This window comes from Rattus rattus, chromosome 3 (genome assembly GCF_011064425.1).
Source record: "Rattus rattus isolate New Zealand chromosome 3, Rrattus_CSIRO_v1, whole genome shotgun sequence".
In the NCBI taxonomy this organism is placed as follows: Eukaryota; Metazoa; Chordata; class Mammalia; order Rodentia; family Muridae; genus Rattus; species Rattus rattus.
In genome coordinates, this window is record NC_046156.1 from 116706131 (window position 1) to 116723383 (window position 17253).

At 41.7% G+C, this 17253-nt stretch overlaps 2 protein-coding genes across 2 annotated transcripts; one reads left to right on the plus strand and one right to left on the minus strand.

Moving 5' to 3' along the window:
• Positions 1-1596: 1596 nt before the first annotated feature.
• Positions 1597-3726, minus strand: Bbs12 (Bardet-Biedl syndrome 12). The gene has a single exon (XM_032898487.1). It carries the CDS (start codon positions 3715-3717, stop codon positions 1597-1599), a length of 2121 nt encoding a protein of 706 aa, XP_032754378.1. The 5' UTR covers positions 3718-3726.
• Positions 3727-9870: 6144 nt separating this feature from the next.
• LOC116895897 (centrin-4) lies at positions 9871-13990 on the plus strand. Its single transcript, XM_032896982.1, has 5 exons — positions 9871-10185; positions 12057-12203; positions 12602-12730; positions 13149-13286; positions 13441-13990. The coding sequence occupies exons 1-5, from the start codon at positions 9871-9873 to the stop codon at positions 13528-13530; spliced, it is 819 nt and encodes a 272-aa protein (XP_032752873.1). The 3' UTR covers positions 13531-13990.
• The last annotated feature ends 3263 nt before the right edge of the window (positions 13991-17253 follow it).

Genomic DNA, 17253 nt, shown 5'->3' on the forward strand with positions numbered 1-17253 from the left:
TTATTAATGAAACTGTTGTGCTTGTAGACAGGAGTCTAGCATGACTGTCCTCTGAGACAGTCACCCAGCAGCTGACTCAGACAGATGCAGACAACCATAGTCCCAGTGAAGCTTGGGGACTCTTAAGGAAAAGGAGGAAAGATTGTGGGCCCTGAAGGAGGTAGAAACTCAACAGGAAAATCAACAGAGTCAACTAACCTGGATCTTTGGGGCTCTCGAGACTAAACACCGAATAACATACATAGGCTGGACCTAGACCCAACCCCACCTCCCCACATATGCAGCAGATGTGCAGCTTGGTCTTCAGGTGGATCCTGAACAACTAGGGCAGCGGCTATCCCAAAAGCTGTTGCCTGCACGTGGAATATGTTCTTCTAGCTGGGCTGCCCTGTTTAGCCTCATTGGGAGAGGATGTGCCTAGCCTCACAAAGACTTGATGTGCCAGGGTGGGCACCCACTCAGAGAAGGGAGGGGGGATGAAGGAGGGGTGGCTGGGAGGGGGAGTGAGCATGATATAAAGTGAATAAGCAAAACAATCAACACAGAGACCACACACACAGATGTGCTTGAAGAATAAAGCCAGGCATAGTGGATCTATTTTGGAAGGATGAGAAGGTGTGGCCTTATTGGAGGTGTGTTATCAAATCAAGTGAAGTCTTTAAGGTTTCAAAAGACTTGCACCATTTCTACCACACCCCAACCCTCTACCTCTCACCATCAAATCAAGATGTAAGCTCTCAGATGTTCCTATCACATCTCTGCTCTGTCATTATGGCTCCAACCCTCTGAAACCATTACTCCAAATTAAACACTTATTTTTTTTTTTGTAAGTTGCCTTGGTCATGATGTCTTATTACAGCAAATAGGAAAGTAACCAAGATAACATCTCTATTCTTACTGTAGCTGCAAAGAATATAATGCCTTGACCAATCTTTACCTAGCCCATGACCATGACTGGTTTGACTAAACATTGAAGGATGTAATCATTCCCATTAGACAAACAAGTGGGTTTTTTTTTTTCTGCTTAAGCAATGAGTATCAAAGTTCGATGTTCCTTTCCTACAAGAGAACACCCAATGTTCAGGGACCTGCCACTGGCCCTCTGGGCTGCTTTTGTGGAAGAAGCCAAGGAACTGACAGAGCCAACACAACACTTTGAATGCAGATTCTGTGACAAATAGCAGAAGCTCTTTGCCTCTGATCCAGCTGTTGTGTACATCCCAGCACGTGTGAAACAGTAACAGGCTAATCTGTTATTGCATAAATAGGGGGAAACACAGAACTGCAGTTATTGATAGACATCAACTCTTTCATTCTTGGCAAGAGCTGGTAATTTCCACACTATGATCTGACTATTAAAATCTATTAAGTCTGGAGAAATGGCTCAAAGGTGCTTCTGCTCTTGTACTGCTGGGTTCCAGCACCCAATACTGGGTGGCTTATAATAACCTGTAATTATAGCTCCGGGGAGCTGATCCCCTCTTCTGGCCTTCTCAGGCATATGTATATATATATGAATGTATGTATGTATGTGTATATATATATATATATATGTGTGTGTGTGTATATATGTATACACACACACACACACACACACTACAAAAATAAAACTCCATCTAATTCCTGAGAATTCATCTGTGTGTGTACAAGTCCAGTAATTATTTCACTGTCTGTCTGAAGCACTAAGAGCACTAAATCCAACGCTCGGCGCCACGCTTCAATCTTTGGTGTAACAGTATCATAAACTCTTGGAACCAGCTCCAGGTTATCGGAAATACCTGAATGAAAAAGTCCACTACTTAGTCCATTATATTCACTCAAGACATACGATGAAGGAGAGCCAGAGTCAGCGGCATTTTGTACATGATGTTGAATGAATGTGCTAGCTTCCACTGCTGATGGGTAAGTGGCAGTGTTGCACATGATAGCTGACAAGAATTCATGCCACCCACCTGCCAGGCACTTCAGCACAGTAGGTCTGTAGACTGACAGAGATGAGGCCATCCAAGAGGAAGAATCAGGAAGCCATCCTAAACAAGCATGGTGTCCTTTATTTAAAGATTGCTCAGCAAGAATTTGAAGATGGCTAAGACATAAAAATTCAACAGCACCACCTCCAAGGAAAACCTTCTCCTCTTTTAGGGCATGACACAAACGATTCACACAAGACCAGAACCTGTCTTCCTTCATTTCCACCTGAGCACTTGCTGGACTGGTGAGTACTGCTGTAATCAAATTAATTCCTTCTGCTGTTAACAAGATTGCTCTGTTGCTCCTGTTTGTATCATGAGGACCTGTCCAGAAGGTCACAGAGACTCCATTGCCCACACAGTCTTCATTCACTTGTGTAACATAGGCCACTGGCACTGCTCTTGTGGCCTCTGCAAATGCCTGCAGCACACTGCCATTCACTGAGCCAATTACCAGCCGCTTACTGTGCATGCATTTTTCAGTCAAGTGTTCAGATACACTTCCTTGTACCAAGATGAGGTTCACATTGAACTGAATCAACACCTCTAACACACGATTTGTCCACAGTTCTTCTGTGCTGTCTTCTGAAAGCTGCCCACTATCTGACTTTGTCCTAATATTTACAGACTTATTAAATCCCAGGTGGCGGTAACTCTCTGTGAGGTCACCCTCGATGAGAATCACCCGGAAAGGCTGATCCTGCAACTCCTTAATCAGAGGAATACTAGGCATGGTTACAGAAGTGACATATCCTAGACAAACGCAGGAGAAAGTTTCAGGTAAACCTGGGAGGCAGCAGGTGAGTAGTCTTGAAATATCAAACATAAAGGGTGCCATACAGTTGGCAGGCTGCAGACACACAGCCTGCCACTGCAGCCTCACTGCTGCTTTAGCCAATGTCATGTTGCTGTGATCTCCATGGCTCAAGCCAACCGCTAACTCCCCCAAATCATTACATCTAAGCACTTTCGGAGTTGATCGAAGTTGTTCTAGAAATCCATCAGGTCTGCTTATCCAGTGGCTATTTTCTGTTCTATTAAAATGCCTACTGTGAGTTAGTGCTGACTTTCTGCAGAAGGAATCTGTGTATAGATTGTTTTTCAGAGCTTGTGATGTGTTTTCTGTTTCAACTTTAGTCTGGGGTTTGAAGAATTCGGGTGATTTAGCACGTCTCCCAGAAAGACTGTAGGTGGACAACAACTGAGATGTGGTATCTTTGAAATCATGTTTTTCCTCTAACAACCCAGAACCTGAAGGGACTTGTAGAAAGGGACACAAACTGACATCAACGGTTTCAAGTTTATAAACTGTACTTGTGTTGTCAATATGATCAAATACATTGTGTATGGGTACTTGAAGGGACACTACTGCTTCAATGCAAGAGTTCAGGCCTTCTGACATCACTGACACTATTACTGTAGTGGGAATCCCCAGATGGAGACAATCTTCAACAGCCCTGCTCCATGTACCAACAAGAAATAAAAGAGTGCTGGTTCCAGTTTTGTACATGACATTCTGTGCTTGAACTGCTTCGTTGAGAAGGTGCCCCACGGCACAGGTTAGATCCAATCCTTCAAGAAGCCTGACTGTTGATCCGACTAACACACTTTCATGACACTCTGCATCTGTAATAAACTTGGTGGCCTTTACTGGACCTAGGAAACTTCTTCCTGTTTGTGCAAATGACGAAAGTTGTTGAAGTCCCACATGCCTTCTTCTGTTTATGACCCTGTAAGCCATCTCCATGAATAATTACCTGCAAATAAACAAAACACTTGAAAGTTTATGATTTATGATTGACAGGTGCTACATACAGTGAAGAACACACAGCTCACATTTTGGATATAGTTTCAATTAAATGTGATCAGAATGACAATGCAGAATAGCCATGACTCATCATGGGTGGCAGGGTGGTACAAAGAGCTGATCACCACATGGCTGAGGAAATGCAGCAGAGCACAAGGTAACACCAAGGTTTCTAGAAGGCAAACTATAGAATGAGACTTAAACATTTATTTGTGATTTTTTTGAGACAGGGTCTTGCTATGTAGCTCTGGTGGTCTTAAATCCATGATCACCTTCTCCACCCTGAGAGTGCTAGAACTATAGGTGTGTTCTATCACGTCACCTGCAGGGTAACTTGTATAAACTGAGCCAGCAAGTTGAAGAAAAAGGTAATGAATGTACAAGTATGTTAAAAGGGAAGGGAGGAAGGGGAGGGGAGGGGAGCCTAGTGTTACAGCACACATGGCAAGGAGCTGAAGGACCTGAGGTTCCAGTACGGAAGGAGTTATATCATGAAGGACATCTCATGATAAGCAAGAAACTGAAGCTTTATTCTACAATGGGAAGCACAAATGTTAAGATTAAAAAATCTCTTATGTAGTGTTGAAAGCGTGTACTTCTGAGTCTAGAAGCCTGGGCCTGAGGTGGGGAGCCCTTTAGTTTGCATATGTGGAAAATGAGACTAATCCCAAAAGCTACTTCACAGCTAGTATGAGTCCAGTGCAGTGCTCAGAACAGTGCCCAGAGTACAATTTGATGTGTGCTCAGATAAATTACTGTTCTGCTAAGTTTGGACTGACTAGCTAAGTACCAGACTAAAGGTAGAGCTATGAAATATGAAGATGGATAGAGGGGAGAAAGAGTTGGGCACCAATTACACTATGAAGGAAAAACCATGCTATGTAAAGAGAGATCCAAGAGCAATTGAAATTACTCAAGACAATATTTTAGAAGTCACATCCAAAATGAATACCATCAATAGAAAGACTATTGGTTCAATACTAAAGGCTTTTAAACATTGTGCTTTCTAAGTCAAAAACCACCTAGAATAAAACTACTGCCTTGTGGGGTTGGGGATTTAGCTCAGTGGGAGAGCACTTGCCTAGCAAGCGCAAGGTCCTGGGTTCGGTCCCCAGCTCTGAAAAAAAGAAAAAAAACACACACACAAAAAAACCTACTGCCTTGTGAGGTGTGAATTCCATTAGGTAAGGGACTGAAGCTAAGAGACACTGTAAGACTTCATGATCTTTGAAGATTTTTAATCAGAATCTTTTAAGTCTTACATATAAAAAGCAAACAGTTCATATTTTGGCTTATCTTCTAATACTGACCATAACTGGTAAATTTACTTCTGAACTAGCTACATTCGTTTGTGAAAGTGAAGAGCACTATACTGAACACAATGTTTAGGATCAAGGACAGGCACTACTCCTACAGAACAGCTTCTTACAGACTGACAATGGTTAAGGTAGAAAGGATGGGCAGGCCCAAACCATATGTGAGGGATTACAGATCTCTTTCTCAAGTCCTCTTTTCAATGAATTTCTCAACCTTATATAGTGAACACTTACAATATATTCACACATATTCCTTGATAACATCGAAATACACTCTAGGACTCACTACTAGAACAATCCTTAGATTCATCATGCCTTACATCTCTCTGGTCTTACTTTGTCTATGCTTCACCACCTTTTCTTGTATCTCCCTACTAAACTCTCAATTCTATTTATCAATGGTTTCAGTCACTACATCTTCAAATCTTCTGCCTTCCTTTGGTTTCATCTTTATAAAGCTACTAATCTTGATGGAATGAAGTTATTTTAATGTAAAGAATACAATTTACATTCTGTAAATTCACAATGTTGTATAACCACCTCTAAACTGCTCCAAAAGATTTAACAGCCACAAAAGAAAATCGGAAATCTATTAAACAGTAACTCTATGTTTCCTTAGTAATTGGTGATTACTAATTTACTTTCACTCTCCATGTTTAGACCTATTCTTGGTATTTTATATGAATGGAATCATGAAATATGTAACCTTTCGGCATTTTATTATGTTTTGAGGTTCTTTGCCTTTATTATTTATCATTATCTTATTATCTCTGCTTTCCTTGGTGGAATAGTACTCCTTAGAAGGCACTACATTTTATATATCCATCCATGCATGCTAGACATTTGAGTTGTTTCCACTTTTGGCTACTTTGCTTGTGTGCTCTGCTGCTGTGAACATTTCTATACAAGTACGTTTTTGAACCTTACTTCCAAATCTTTTAGCTATAAATCTAGGTGTGGAATTCCTGAGCCATATGGTAATTCTACGTTTAGCTTAGGAAACTACACAGATGTTTTCCCAAACAGTAGAGCATTGCCAGCAGCAATGATGGACAAAGGTTTTGATTTCTCCACATTCTCAATGCATTAGTTTTTCAGGGCTGATACTCAAAATTACAATTGTCAGAAGGATACCATAACATTCAACAACACATTCAGCTCTTGAGATGGTAACGTTGCAGGGCAGTGCTTCCTCTTAGGACTCTGGGGAAGGGTTTTTTTGTTGTTGTTGGTTTTTTTTTTTTTTTTTTTCTTCTCCTTCCAGCTTCTAGTTGCTTCTGGCACTCTTTGGCTTTTAGTTGCATAACTTTAATCTTTGCCTTCAATTGTCCCTTTGTTTCAATTGTCCCTTTGTTTAATTACAATATCAGTTACTGGACTTAGAGCCTACCCTAATCCAGTATGACTTCATCTTAACTAATTGCATCTGCAAAGACTACTTTCAAGTAAAATCACATTCTGGGTAGATATGTGACAGCACACATTCAGTCATTAGTATATTCAACAACATTTTGGTTTTGGTTTTGTAAAATTTTAAACACCTTAGTAGATGTGAAAAGATAGCTCCCTGTGGTTTTGACTTCCATTTTCCTAATGACTAATGACGTTAAACATCTTTTGATGGGCCTATTAGACATTTATATATCTTCTTTGTAGAAATGCCTATTGACGTTTTCTGCCTATTTTAAGAGTACACTTTTATAGGTTTATAGTGTTGAGTTACAAAATTCTTATACATGTCAGATAATAAACCCTATGCAAAAAGAGCCAATCTCATACTTGTACATCAACTGTCCACCGAAAAACAAGATTTGAAAAACATAAAAGCAAACTCAGCATGTGTAGTCAACATGAAACATATTGTCATCATTCCTTAAACAATGTCTTATAGCAACTATTAACCTAGCATTTATATTTTCTTAGTCCATCATTATATTAATTTTAAGAATAACATATACCTAGTATACGTAGGCTAGATTTGAATACTCCATCATTTTATGTAAAACACTAATGCATGTGTAGACTTTAGTTTCTATAGTGGAGTCTTAAAACCATTCCCCTATGGACACTAAGGGGCCTGCCTTATTTGATTGGCAAGTACAATCTACCATTCTATAGAATGTCTTTCCTGTTTTTATAATGCATTTGACTCATAAAAATTTTTATTTTTATGGTAAACTTTTGATAAAATTTAACATTTATTTTTCAATACTGCTCATGAATCCACTTCCAAATGCAAGTTGATACAGATTTAATCCAGTGTTTTCTTCCAAATTCTATTCATTATGTAATGATTGATTTGGGACTAATTTTCATATATGATGTAAGGCTGAGGTCCTTTCACATGTGGATATCCAGATGTTTGATCCCTACCACCTGTTGAATCAACTATTCTCTCTTGCGTGTTCTTAGTACCTTTATCAAAAATCAACTTGCTAAACATGCATGGGTTTATATCTCTGGGCTGTGAATTCAACTGTATTGGGCAAAGTAATCATTCTGTGCCAATACAATACTGTTATAAAAACTGTAGCTTTTTGTTAAGTTTGAAGCCAAGAAATTTGTGTTCTAAGTGTTCGTTTCTTTACATTTATATTTGTAATTTGCTAAAAGCTGAATTTTGGAGCTAGTAGTCTAGCTTTCCCTTCAAGAATATCTAGTTAATAAAAACAAAATGCTGAAAGAACAAGCTTAAAGGTCTGGCTGCATGCAGGTTCCCCAACAACTGGAGCAGGGGCTCTCCCTGAATATGTTGCCTGCCTATGGATCCCATTCCCCTAATTGGGCCACCTTGCTTGGCCTCAGTGGGAGAGGATGTGCCTAGTCCCACAGTGACTGAATGAGCAGGGGTGGGGGACACCAAGTGGGGGGCTCCCTCTTCTCAGAGAAGAAGGGGACCAGAGGATGAGGGAGGATCTGTGTGACAGGATATTGGGAGGAGAAAGGAGCTGATATTGGGATATAAAGCAAATAAATAAATTAATAATAAGGAAGAGAAAATGGAGATGAAAAGAAAAAAGTCTGGTTGGTTTTCACTGCTAACAAAACTTGAGAGTTTCCCTTATACAACAGGCTTGACACATATTACAAATGAAATCACAACAAAAATTTAAGGTCGGTACTAAAGTAACTAACCTGTTTGTGGAAAATGAAGCATGATAATTGAATAACAGACACGAAAATCTCCTAACTATTAAGTCAAAGGGTAAAACTCCATTTAAGTTCTGCTGGTTAATTACTGCATCAATTACGCTGCTTCACTCTCAGTGTGATAGTAACTTATCCTCTCTTCTTTAGAATCTTCATTTCCCTCCTTCAAACCCTTTGCCTTCTTCCAAGTCCTGTTGACACCCTTAACTTATAGATGCTTATGTCATTTGTTGTGGGTGGGTGGGGGATGACATTAAGGGCTCTGGTCTCCTTTCTAGAATGTTAAAGCTATAAGATACAGTCTATGAGTGGGATACAACCCAAGATAACAGGATAAAAAAAACCATAGGTATTTCTGTCTGTATTGAATTATGTTACAAAAGGGACAGATAAAGGATGGATTTCAACAATCTACAAGGAAAAAGTCATACACAACACATATCAAAATACCCAAAAGAGATCTTTTAGCATTTGAAGACTCTAATTCCAAGTTTGAGTAGTAACTGAAAATTTATCTTCGCATCCCTACCTTGGGAAGAGTCCTAAATGATTCTGTAGAGGCTCCAATAGGCTCAACAACTCAAAATAAGAATGTCTTCTTTTCTAGGAGGTTGGATATCAAAAGGCGATGACAGCAACAGGGATGGGAGATGGGTAATTTCAAAAGTGATTAGATACCCCTGGTAACTGTTCGTGGCAGTGCACTACCTCAACCTGACTTTTGTTCTGCTGTGCCTGGCCGGAAAGCCTTCCACGAACACGTCAGTTTTGTTGCTTGTCAGACTGTTTCCTTAGCTTTCCATCTGCAATGGGGAGCAGAGTCAGATTACTTAAATGGGGTTTTTGACTTCAGAAGTCGTCTTCTTCTAAGATCATATCGCGTTTGCTTTTCAGGAGTTATGTTTAAAAGCGCTGTATTTTTTTGATAGGTATAACTAGGATTTTCATCTCACCAGAACTAAGTCTGGTCCTCTCCAGTCTACTTGTAACACCATAATCTAACCACAACACTCCACTTTTAGAAGCCTCTCAGAAAATAGTCTTTGCTCCTGCTTGGCACAGGGAGTTCCTATAAAAGTGACTCACATCCTTTCACTTCTATACTCAGAATGTTACAAAGTCTCCCTAACTAACTCAAATAAAAGCCTTGTGCCCACACAGTACTAAAACCCACACTTCTTCCTTTCTGACTCATCTGCTTTGCTCAGGCCTCCTTTGTGTTTTTAGACTATGCAAAGCATGTTCCCTACCTCAATGTTTCTAAGTGTCCCTCTTTCTGGAATGCCCTTCTTCAAGAAACCTACCCTGTCTGTCTGTATGGCTGTCTGGTTTCTGAAATCTATTTAAAATTAGTATTATGACTTTGAGAACTGCCCAAGTATAACTTTTCGGACGAGATACGTGACTTGAGAAAAACCAATAGATTATAGGTAAATGACTTAACACTTTACTTCACTCACAAGATATTATGAATTTACATCCTTTGAATTCCCACTGGGAAACTTAAAGCAGGAGAAGCGGCTTTCTACTCTGAGAATAAACTTACCTATTCCCCAGGAGCCTAAGGAGATTTAAGGATTACAACCTAAGTGTCTGCAAGGTGAGGTGGCAGTTTTGGGAATGCGCCATGTTTACTCCGCACACTAGGAAGAGATTGCCAGCCCAGGAGGGCCCACGCCATCCTCGGTCCGGGACTGGCGTTTCGCCCCGCGAGGACGCCACCACCACCCCTCTGGCTCCACGCTGCCGCGTGCCCTCGAGCGGCTCTAAGGCCGGAAGGCCGCAGGACGGTTTTTCGGTGTGTGGAGAGTCTAGGGACACGCGGGACAGAGAGCTCGCCCCAACCCTCCCTGCCTTCCGGCCCACTGGGCCCACGACCCTCCTCACCACGCACCGATCTGCACAGCACCGGAACCCAACCAGTCCCGCCTACCTGCGCGCGGTCAGAGCAGTCTTGCCTTTCCATTGGGCACAATGGTCGTCAATCACAGGAGCTGGTGGGCGGGCTTGCGCTCTTAGTGCGGCTCTAGCAACCGCCCGCCCCAAGCCCGCCCGGCTGAAGGCAAGGCAGCCGTTGCGTGGGCGCGGGCAGGGGCTTGGGTAGGAGATATGGTGAGTGCTGTGAGACCCCGGTGTTCTTTCCTGTTTACTACCTTTCCTGTCAGGATCCTTGAATACTTACCTTTAGTGGCTAAGCCATGGGATAGATATGGGTCTCCTTTTCCTTTTATCCACCAATGCCTGCACTCTATAAGGGTGGTCCTGCGATAAAGAGATATGGTCCTGGGGTACAGAGACCTCTGTCTACACGGAGGGGCTTCAAGATAGGGAAGTGTGCAGAGTAGAAGCCTTCAACCTCAGGCCACCAACAGCCGGCGGGCCACTGAGGTGGTCAGGGGTGCCACCAGCACAGCCACTGACTGGAAGCAGGCTAAATAAGTAACCACTGAGAATCAGAGGGCGAGCAATTCTTTCACTGAGAGGAAGGGGCCCACAGATTCAGTCCTGATGGTCAGGGCAACTCAGGACACTCAAAGCTGAAGGGCCACTAGCTTCTTGCTGAGAAAATGCTGATACAATGCTGCCCTAGGATCTAGAAGACCACTCAACAGAATCTACAGCTCTAGAACCAAGAATCCGAAGTGACCACAGCCAATAACTTAGACAAAATAGACCACTTAGATCCTCAGCCACCTCCAGGGCTCCCCACTCCACCTGCAGAGAGAAGAGTCTCCAGTGGTTCTGTGACCCAGTTTGGTGACATAAAGAAGCAAACAGCAGAAAGGTCTTTCATCTTCCACATGTTAAGTGCACCGGCATAATTGGCCAAACATTCTCCTGCAGATCTGTGGGAGTAGATGGTCACCAAAAATATAGTTTTCCACTTTTGTGTTTCTGTGATGCAGGGCACTCAATAATGGAAAGTGGGAGAGGATGATTGTGTCCTAGTAAGCATCCCCTAGCTGTTTGCTGCTTGGTGGGTTCTTTTTTTTTTTTTTTCCTTCCACTCTGTCCCACCCTTTCAACCTTCTGATGCTAGATAGGAGACAAAAAAAGGATAGAGGGGAAAGGAATTGTGATATTGTTAGACTACTTCCTGCTGATTAGGGGTGTAGAGTTCCTTGGGACAAGTTTGATCTTTGCTGTCAGGATATCTAGGATATCTAATTTCTTCTTTGCACATGACTACTTGACAAACGGAAACAACCACAACCCCACCTCTTGAGGCCTCAGCATTTATATACCTTCTGAAAAGCAGTCAGAATTCCAAAAGTCACACAATGGAATCTATCTGCAGCTGGCAAAATCATGCCCCTGCAAGAGGCGAATCATAGTCGGCTGCTGTGGACAATCTGAAGTAGCCCCATATCCCACACCTGGGATTAAAACGAAAACACATTCCCATAACATTTCTGTGTTTTTCAAGGAAACTAAAACTCTCACTAAATCAAGCATGGACGTACGGAAAATGCATATTTCTTTAAAAACCTAATCGCGTTCTGATACTCCACAGTGGTATGCTAGCTTACTTAGCTTCGTCTCCCTTCTAAAGCTCTAGTTTTAAGAGGAAAATCTAAGAAGAAAACCACATTTTCTATCAAATTAATCAATTTAGGAGACTCAAACAGGACTGAGACTTTCAGGGCCATCTGAGCTCCACTGGGTGGCCCTGTATCAACAGATGGGGGGAAAAGATGTCAATAACCAAAAAGATTAACAAGGGGGGAATGAGCTCATTCTATGAAAGGAAATGGGATGGTGACTATGTCATTCTAGTTACACTGTTTTCACCCACGGGTACGCTTATTGCAGGCATCCAGCCATCGCACAACTTTAGACCAATGGAAGAAAAAAGCGGCAAAAGTTGAATTGAATGACACCCAAAAGCAAGAAATTAAAGAGGCCTTTGACTTGTTCGATATTGATGGATCTGGAACCATAGATCTGAAAGAATTGAAGGTTCTGAAATTATTTCTAAGACATTTGAAAAACCAGTGTGTGTGTGTGTGTGTGTGTGTGTGTGTGTGTGTCTGCCTGTCTGTCTGTCTTAGGGGGATGGAACCCAGGGCTCTACCACTAGACTTGCTCACAGATGCCACCTATAATAGCATTCTGCTGAAAGGTATGTACGTATGCTTGCCCTAAGTCAACAAAACAATATCTTGTAACATTTTAGTTGTGTCCTTGGTTGATGAGTAAGTCAAAACCCTGAACTATCCAAGTTCCATACCCTGTCTGTAAATCTTATTTATTTTGTAATTATAATGTGCATATAGTTTTATATGCTATTAATTAGTAATTTGAAAGTTCAAAATGAGATCATGGCATATTAAAATATGTCCCCCCTCCTATTGCAGATTGCAATGCGGGCCTTAGGATTTGAGCCGAAGAAAGAAGAAGTAAAACAGTTGATAACTGAAATCGACAAGGAAGGGACAGGCACGATTTGTTTTGAAGATTTTTTCGCCATTATGAGCATAAAAATGGTATAGTCTATTTTCCAAAGAAACACTAGCAGAGACTTGTACATGGCTAGGGCTGTACATAGAGATTTCATGGGCGAACTGGGACTAGATATTAAGGGTGGGCGGAATATGACAGCAAGAACCGAGGTATTTTCAGAGTAGTAAAGATTGTGGAGAAGAGTTTAGTCGGGAAGTACTGATACCTGGCACCACAGAGTGCCTACTTTGGCCACTGTTCCTGAGACTACTCCAGCCCTTGGAGCTTGGTGCCTTATGGGCCTTGAGGGCAGGTGCATGTTGGAGTCATTGTTTAAGAGGCAGTCTGCTGAGAACTCAGCCTCCTGATACAAATGTGCCCACACAGCTGTAGAATTAATAGACCTACTAAGTCCAGCTTGCTAGAACAAATAAACAGCCAATGACACCTCATTTTCTAAAGAGTGAAAAAGACGAGAAGGAAGAAATACTGAAGGCGTTTAAATTATTTGATGACGATGCTACTGGAAGCATATCACTAAATAACATCAAGAGGGTTGCCAAGGAGCTAGGGGAAAACTTAACCGAAGATGAGTTACAGGTAAGTCTTGTTTATTTTATAATTATAATGTGTGTATAGTTTTATATGGCTTGTGTAACTTAGTTGTACTTATCAAAAACAAAAATTCCCGTTGAATTTCTATCACTATACATCTTCAATAGTTTTGGTCTTTCGTGTTACGTCCATTTTACAGGAAATGCTTGATGAAGCTGATCGTGATGGGGATGGAGAGATAAATGAGGAAGAATTCTTGAAGATGATGAGGAAGACCAGCCTTTATTAGCTCTGCTTTGTGCTGTCCAAGACGTTTGGACAGCTTGCCTGTTAAGCAGTTCAGTAATGTAATACCTTAGTGTACCTATTTCCATTTTTGTTTTGGTTAGTCCCTTGGTATCTACTCTGTGCCAGAAGTTATGTGTCCCTACCAATGTCATTAAATCTGTAGTAGCAAGAAACAAACAAACAAACAAAAAACAAAAGCATGATTTATTTGAACCATGAACCACAAAAACAGTATTTCCTTATGCTATTTTTAAAACTGTAGATTCCAAAGACATTTAACTCTTTATTTTTCAGTTGAATAAACTTGACCCCCAAATCCAGATGAAATTGTTTTTAAAACCAACCTGAAAATGGCATTTTTCCATTATTTCCTCTTATATAACTTTTAAAAACTTGATAAATGTGTTTTTAATCTGCTCCTCCAATATGTAAAGTGTTAATAAAACTGGCTGAAGTAGTGTTTTTAATTATCTTCTGGTAGTTCCTGCTGGGCTTTGAATGACTCCCCAGGTCAGGCAACATGGAAGTGGGTTTTTAAGAGGCGAGGGGCCATTAAGATCCCTCCTTTATTGATGAGGTTAAGACTCTTTTTAAAAGAGCCTTCAAGGCCTATGAGATGACTCAGCAGGTCAAAGCATTTGTCACTGTGCCTGACAACCTGATTTGGTTCTATATGGTGGAAGGTGAGAATTAGCTCCTGCAAGTTGTCCTCTGAGAGCCACATACATGCTATAATGTGTGAGCCCTCACACACATGCAAATATATTATAAATGTATTATTACACGTATGGGTGTTTTACCTGCATCTATGTCTCTGTGCCGCTTGAATGCCTGGTGACCATAGAGGCCAGAGGGCTTTGGAGTTACAGAAGGGTTGTGAGCTTCTAGGTAGATGCTGGGGATTGACTCCTGGAAGAGCAAAAGCGAATTGTGTTCTGCCTGGGACACAAACAGTAAGGCCTTCACCGAAGAATGCTTTTATCACAGACTTCCATGACACAAGACTGCCCAGATTGTTGTATTTTACTGTGAGAGCAAAACTGAAGGACACATACCAGGAGGTTAGGATCAGTTGGGAAACTATTTAATACCACGTAGGTGAGCTCAATCTAAATCTTTGGCTGGCGTCAGCAACCAGCCAACTTAATGGGCGTGTCATTCTTTGCGAAGTCTGGTATGTAACAATCTTTTCTCCTGTCAATGTAGCCTAGGTTAGCTTTGGACTCACGATCTCCTGCCTCTTCCTTCTAGGCATCAGATTATAAATGTGTGTGCCATCCACTTGACACTTGATGTTATGAAGAGACCCCATCCGACATGGACAGTGAAATCTCAGTATGTTACGTGTGTGCGTGTGTGTGTGTGTGTGTGTGTGTGTGTGTGTGTGTGTGTGTGTGTGTGATTATTTATACCCATAATGTCCTTCTAATGCCATAGTTGAGCATTGTTTTACTTCCAGCCATCTTTATAAAGGTTCCTAAATTGAGCAAATAGGGCGAATTTGACGTTGCTTTCAGGAGAGGAAGGAAAATGCAGAGAACTTGACAAAACTGCATTGATTTGTATATAAACAAGGAAATTTCCAGAATTTTGGCTAAAATATTCCAAACCTCATCAGACATGGAAGATGAAAGCTCCATGAAATCATAAATACCCATAAACAAGATGTTTAAAGCTCATAATTACTTTGAGTAGGGACATATTTTGAGACACAAGCACCCTAGACCTCAACTTTTTGTGACGGTGTTAACATCTGCAGGGCAGGCACAGACACCTGAGTGCACTTCAGAATAGATGAGAGTCCTGGTGCTTTTTCTGTTCCAGTAACATCCCCAGGATTTTAGTGGTTTCAAGCATTTTGGGGTACACAAATCCGTCAGACAAAGCAAACTCCTATCAACGCGGATAAAATTGTTTCGGCCTGGGAAGAAATTCAGATAATTTCAAAAGGTGAAATGTATTTCAAAAAGAAAATTCACTGGTGAGATAAGAGTTGCTTCTTTATCATTGAACTGCATTCTAAGAGCCATGTGACCAGCGTGAGGTATGTAATGTACGTGTAATATTAAAAAGTGGGACATCTCACTGATCAGTGGATATTAGGCCAAAAGCTTGGATTACCCAAGATACAATCCACAGACCATATGAAGCACAAGAAGGAAGACCAAAATGCGGATGCTTCAGTCCTCCTTAAAAGGGGTAACAAAAATATTCATAGGAAGGAATATGGAGGCCAAGTTTGGAGCAGAGACTGAAGGAATGGCCATTCAGAGCCTGCCCCACCTGTGGATAGAGCCCATATTTATACAGCCACCAAAACTAGATAATATTGATGAAGCCAAGAAGTGCATGCTGACAGGAATATAGCTGAGAGGCTATATACTGAGAGGCTCAGCCAAAGCATGACAAATACAGAGGTGAATGCTAGCAGCAGCAAACCACTGAACTGAGAACAGGGTCCCCATTGGAGGAAGTAGAGAAAGGATTGAAGGAGCTAAAGAGGCTTGCAACCCCATAAGAAAAACAATACCAGGTTGGGGATTTAGCTCAGTGGTAGAGCGCTTGCCTAGCAAGCGCAAGGCCCTGGGTTCAGTCCCTAGCTCCGAAAAAAAAAAGGAAAAAAAAAAAAAGAAAAAATACCAACCAACTAAACCTCCCAGGGACTAAATCACCATCCAAAGACTATGCATGGGCAGACCCAGGGCTATAGCTGCATATGTAGCAGAGGATGCCCTTGTTGGGCACCAATGGGAGGAGAAGCCCTTGGTCCTGCCAAGGCTTAAGCCCCCAGTGTAAGGGAATGTCAGAGGGGGGAGGTGGGAATGGGGGATGGTTGGGGAGGGGGAACACCCTTATAGAAGAAGGAGAGGGGGAAGAAATAGGGGGCTTATGGCCAGAAAACTAGGAAAGGGAATAACATTTGAAATGTAAATAATAAAAAAAAAATACTCAACTAAAAAAAAAGAATTGGAACAAATAGGCAAAAAAAAAAAAAAGCAGAGTATCAATGTTTTACTGCTATAGAGTTTGAATACCTGACATCATCTTATGAAGCATACATTTGATAATTTAATAGGTGAGCCATACTCACCATCAAAGGGAAATGGCAAATGGGAGAGTGCATGTGGCATTTATGGTAGACATTTATATGAAGAACTCTCAAAGTACCCTGCCCTTCCTTGAGGATCTCTAGGCAGCTGTTTACAGGGGGTGGGAGGCATTTTCTTCGGCAGTGTGGCTACTGGTAAGGTGGTCTGCGTAGGAATAACTCTAGAGCTCCTTTGTTAGGACAGTTGGGTCTCAGTTCATAAACCTGTTCGGGAGGGATTAGGAGGTGTGGCCTAGTTGGAGGAGGTCTCTCCCGAGGTGGGATTTGAGACCTCAAGAATATCATGCCGTTCCCAGTGCTCGATCGCTCTCCCTCCTGCTTTCAGATTGAGATGTGAGCTCTCCAATGTTCTTTCTCCCACGCCATCACTGCCGTCATGGGCTCTTAACCCTCTGAAGCTATAAGCCCAATCACGCACTTTCTTTTGTAAGTTGCCTTAGTCATGGAGTTTTATCACAGCAATGGAAAAGTAACCAAGACAGTGCCTATGCTCTGCGAGGCAGTGCCAATGAACTCCCTGGACCACACACACAGAGACATAAGGACAGCAGAAAAGTTAGTTCAGAGCAGGGGGATCAGCAGGAGTGGGAAGGGTGAGAGGGTTGGGAGTGTGCA

Excerpts from the sequence above, each read along its gene's own strand:
- Bbs12 (XM_032898487.1), bottom strand. The coding sequence starts at position 3,717 with ATGGAGATGGCTTACAGGGTCATAAACAGAAGAAGGCATGTGGGACTT.
- LOC116895897 (XM_032896982.1), top strand. The coding sequence starts at position 9,871 with ATGTTTACTCCGCACACTAGGAAGAGATTGCCAGCCCAGGAGGGCCCA. Across the intron at positions 10,186-12,056 it reads GTCCCGCCTACCTGCGCGCG|GCATCCAGCCATCGCACAAC; the intron begins GTCAGAGCAGTC and ends CGCTTATTGCAG. Across the intron at positions 13,287-13,440 it reads TAACCGAAGATGAGTTACAG|GAAATGCTTGATGAAGCTGA; the intron begins GTAAGTCTTGTT and ends TCCATTTTACAG.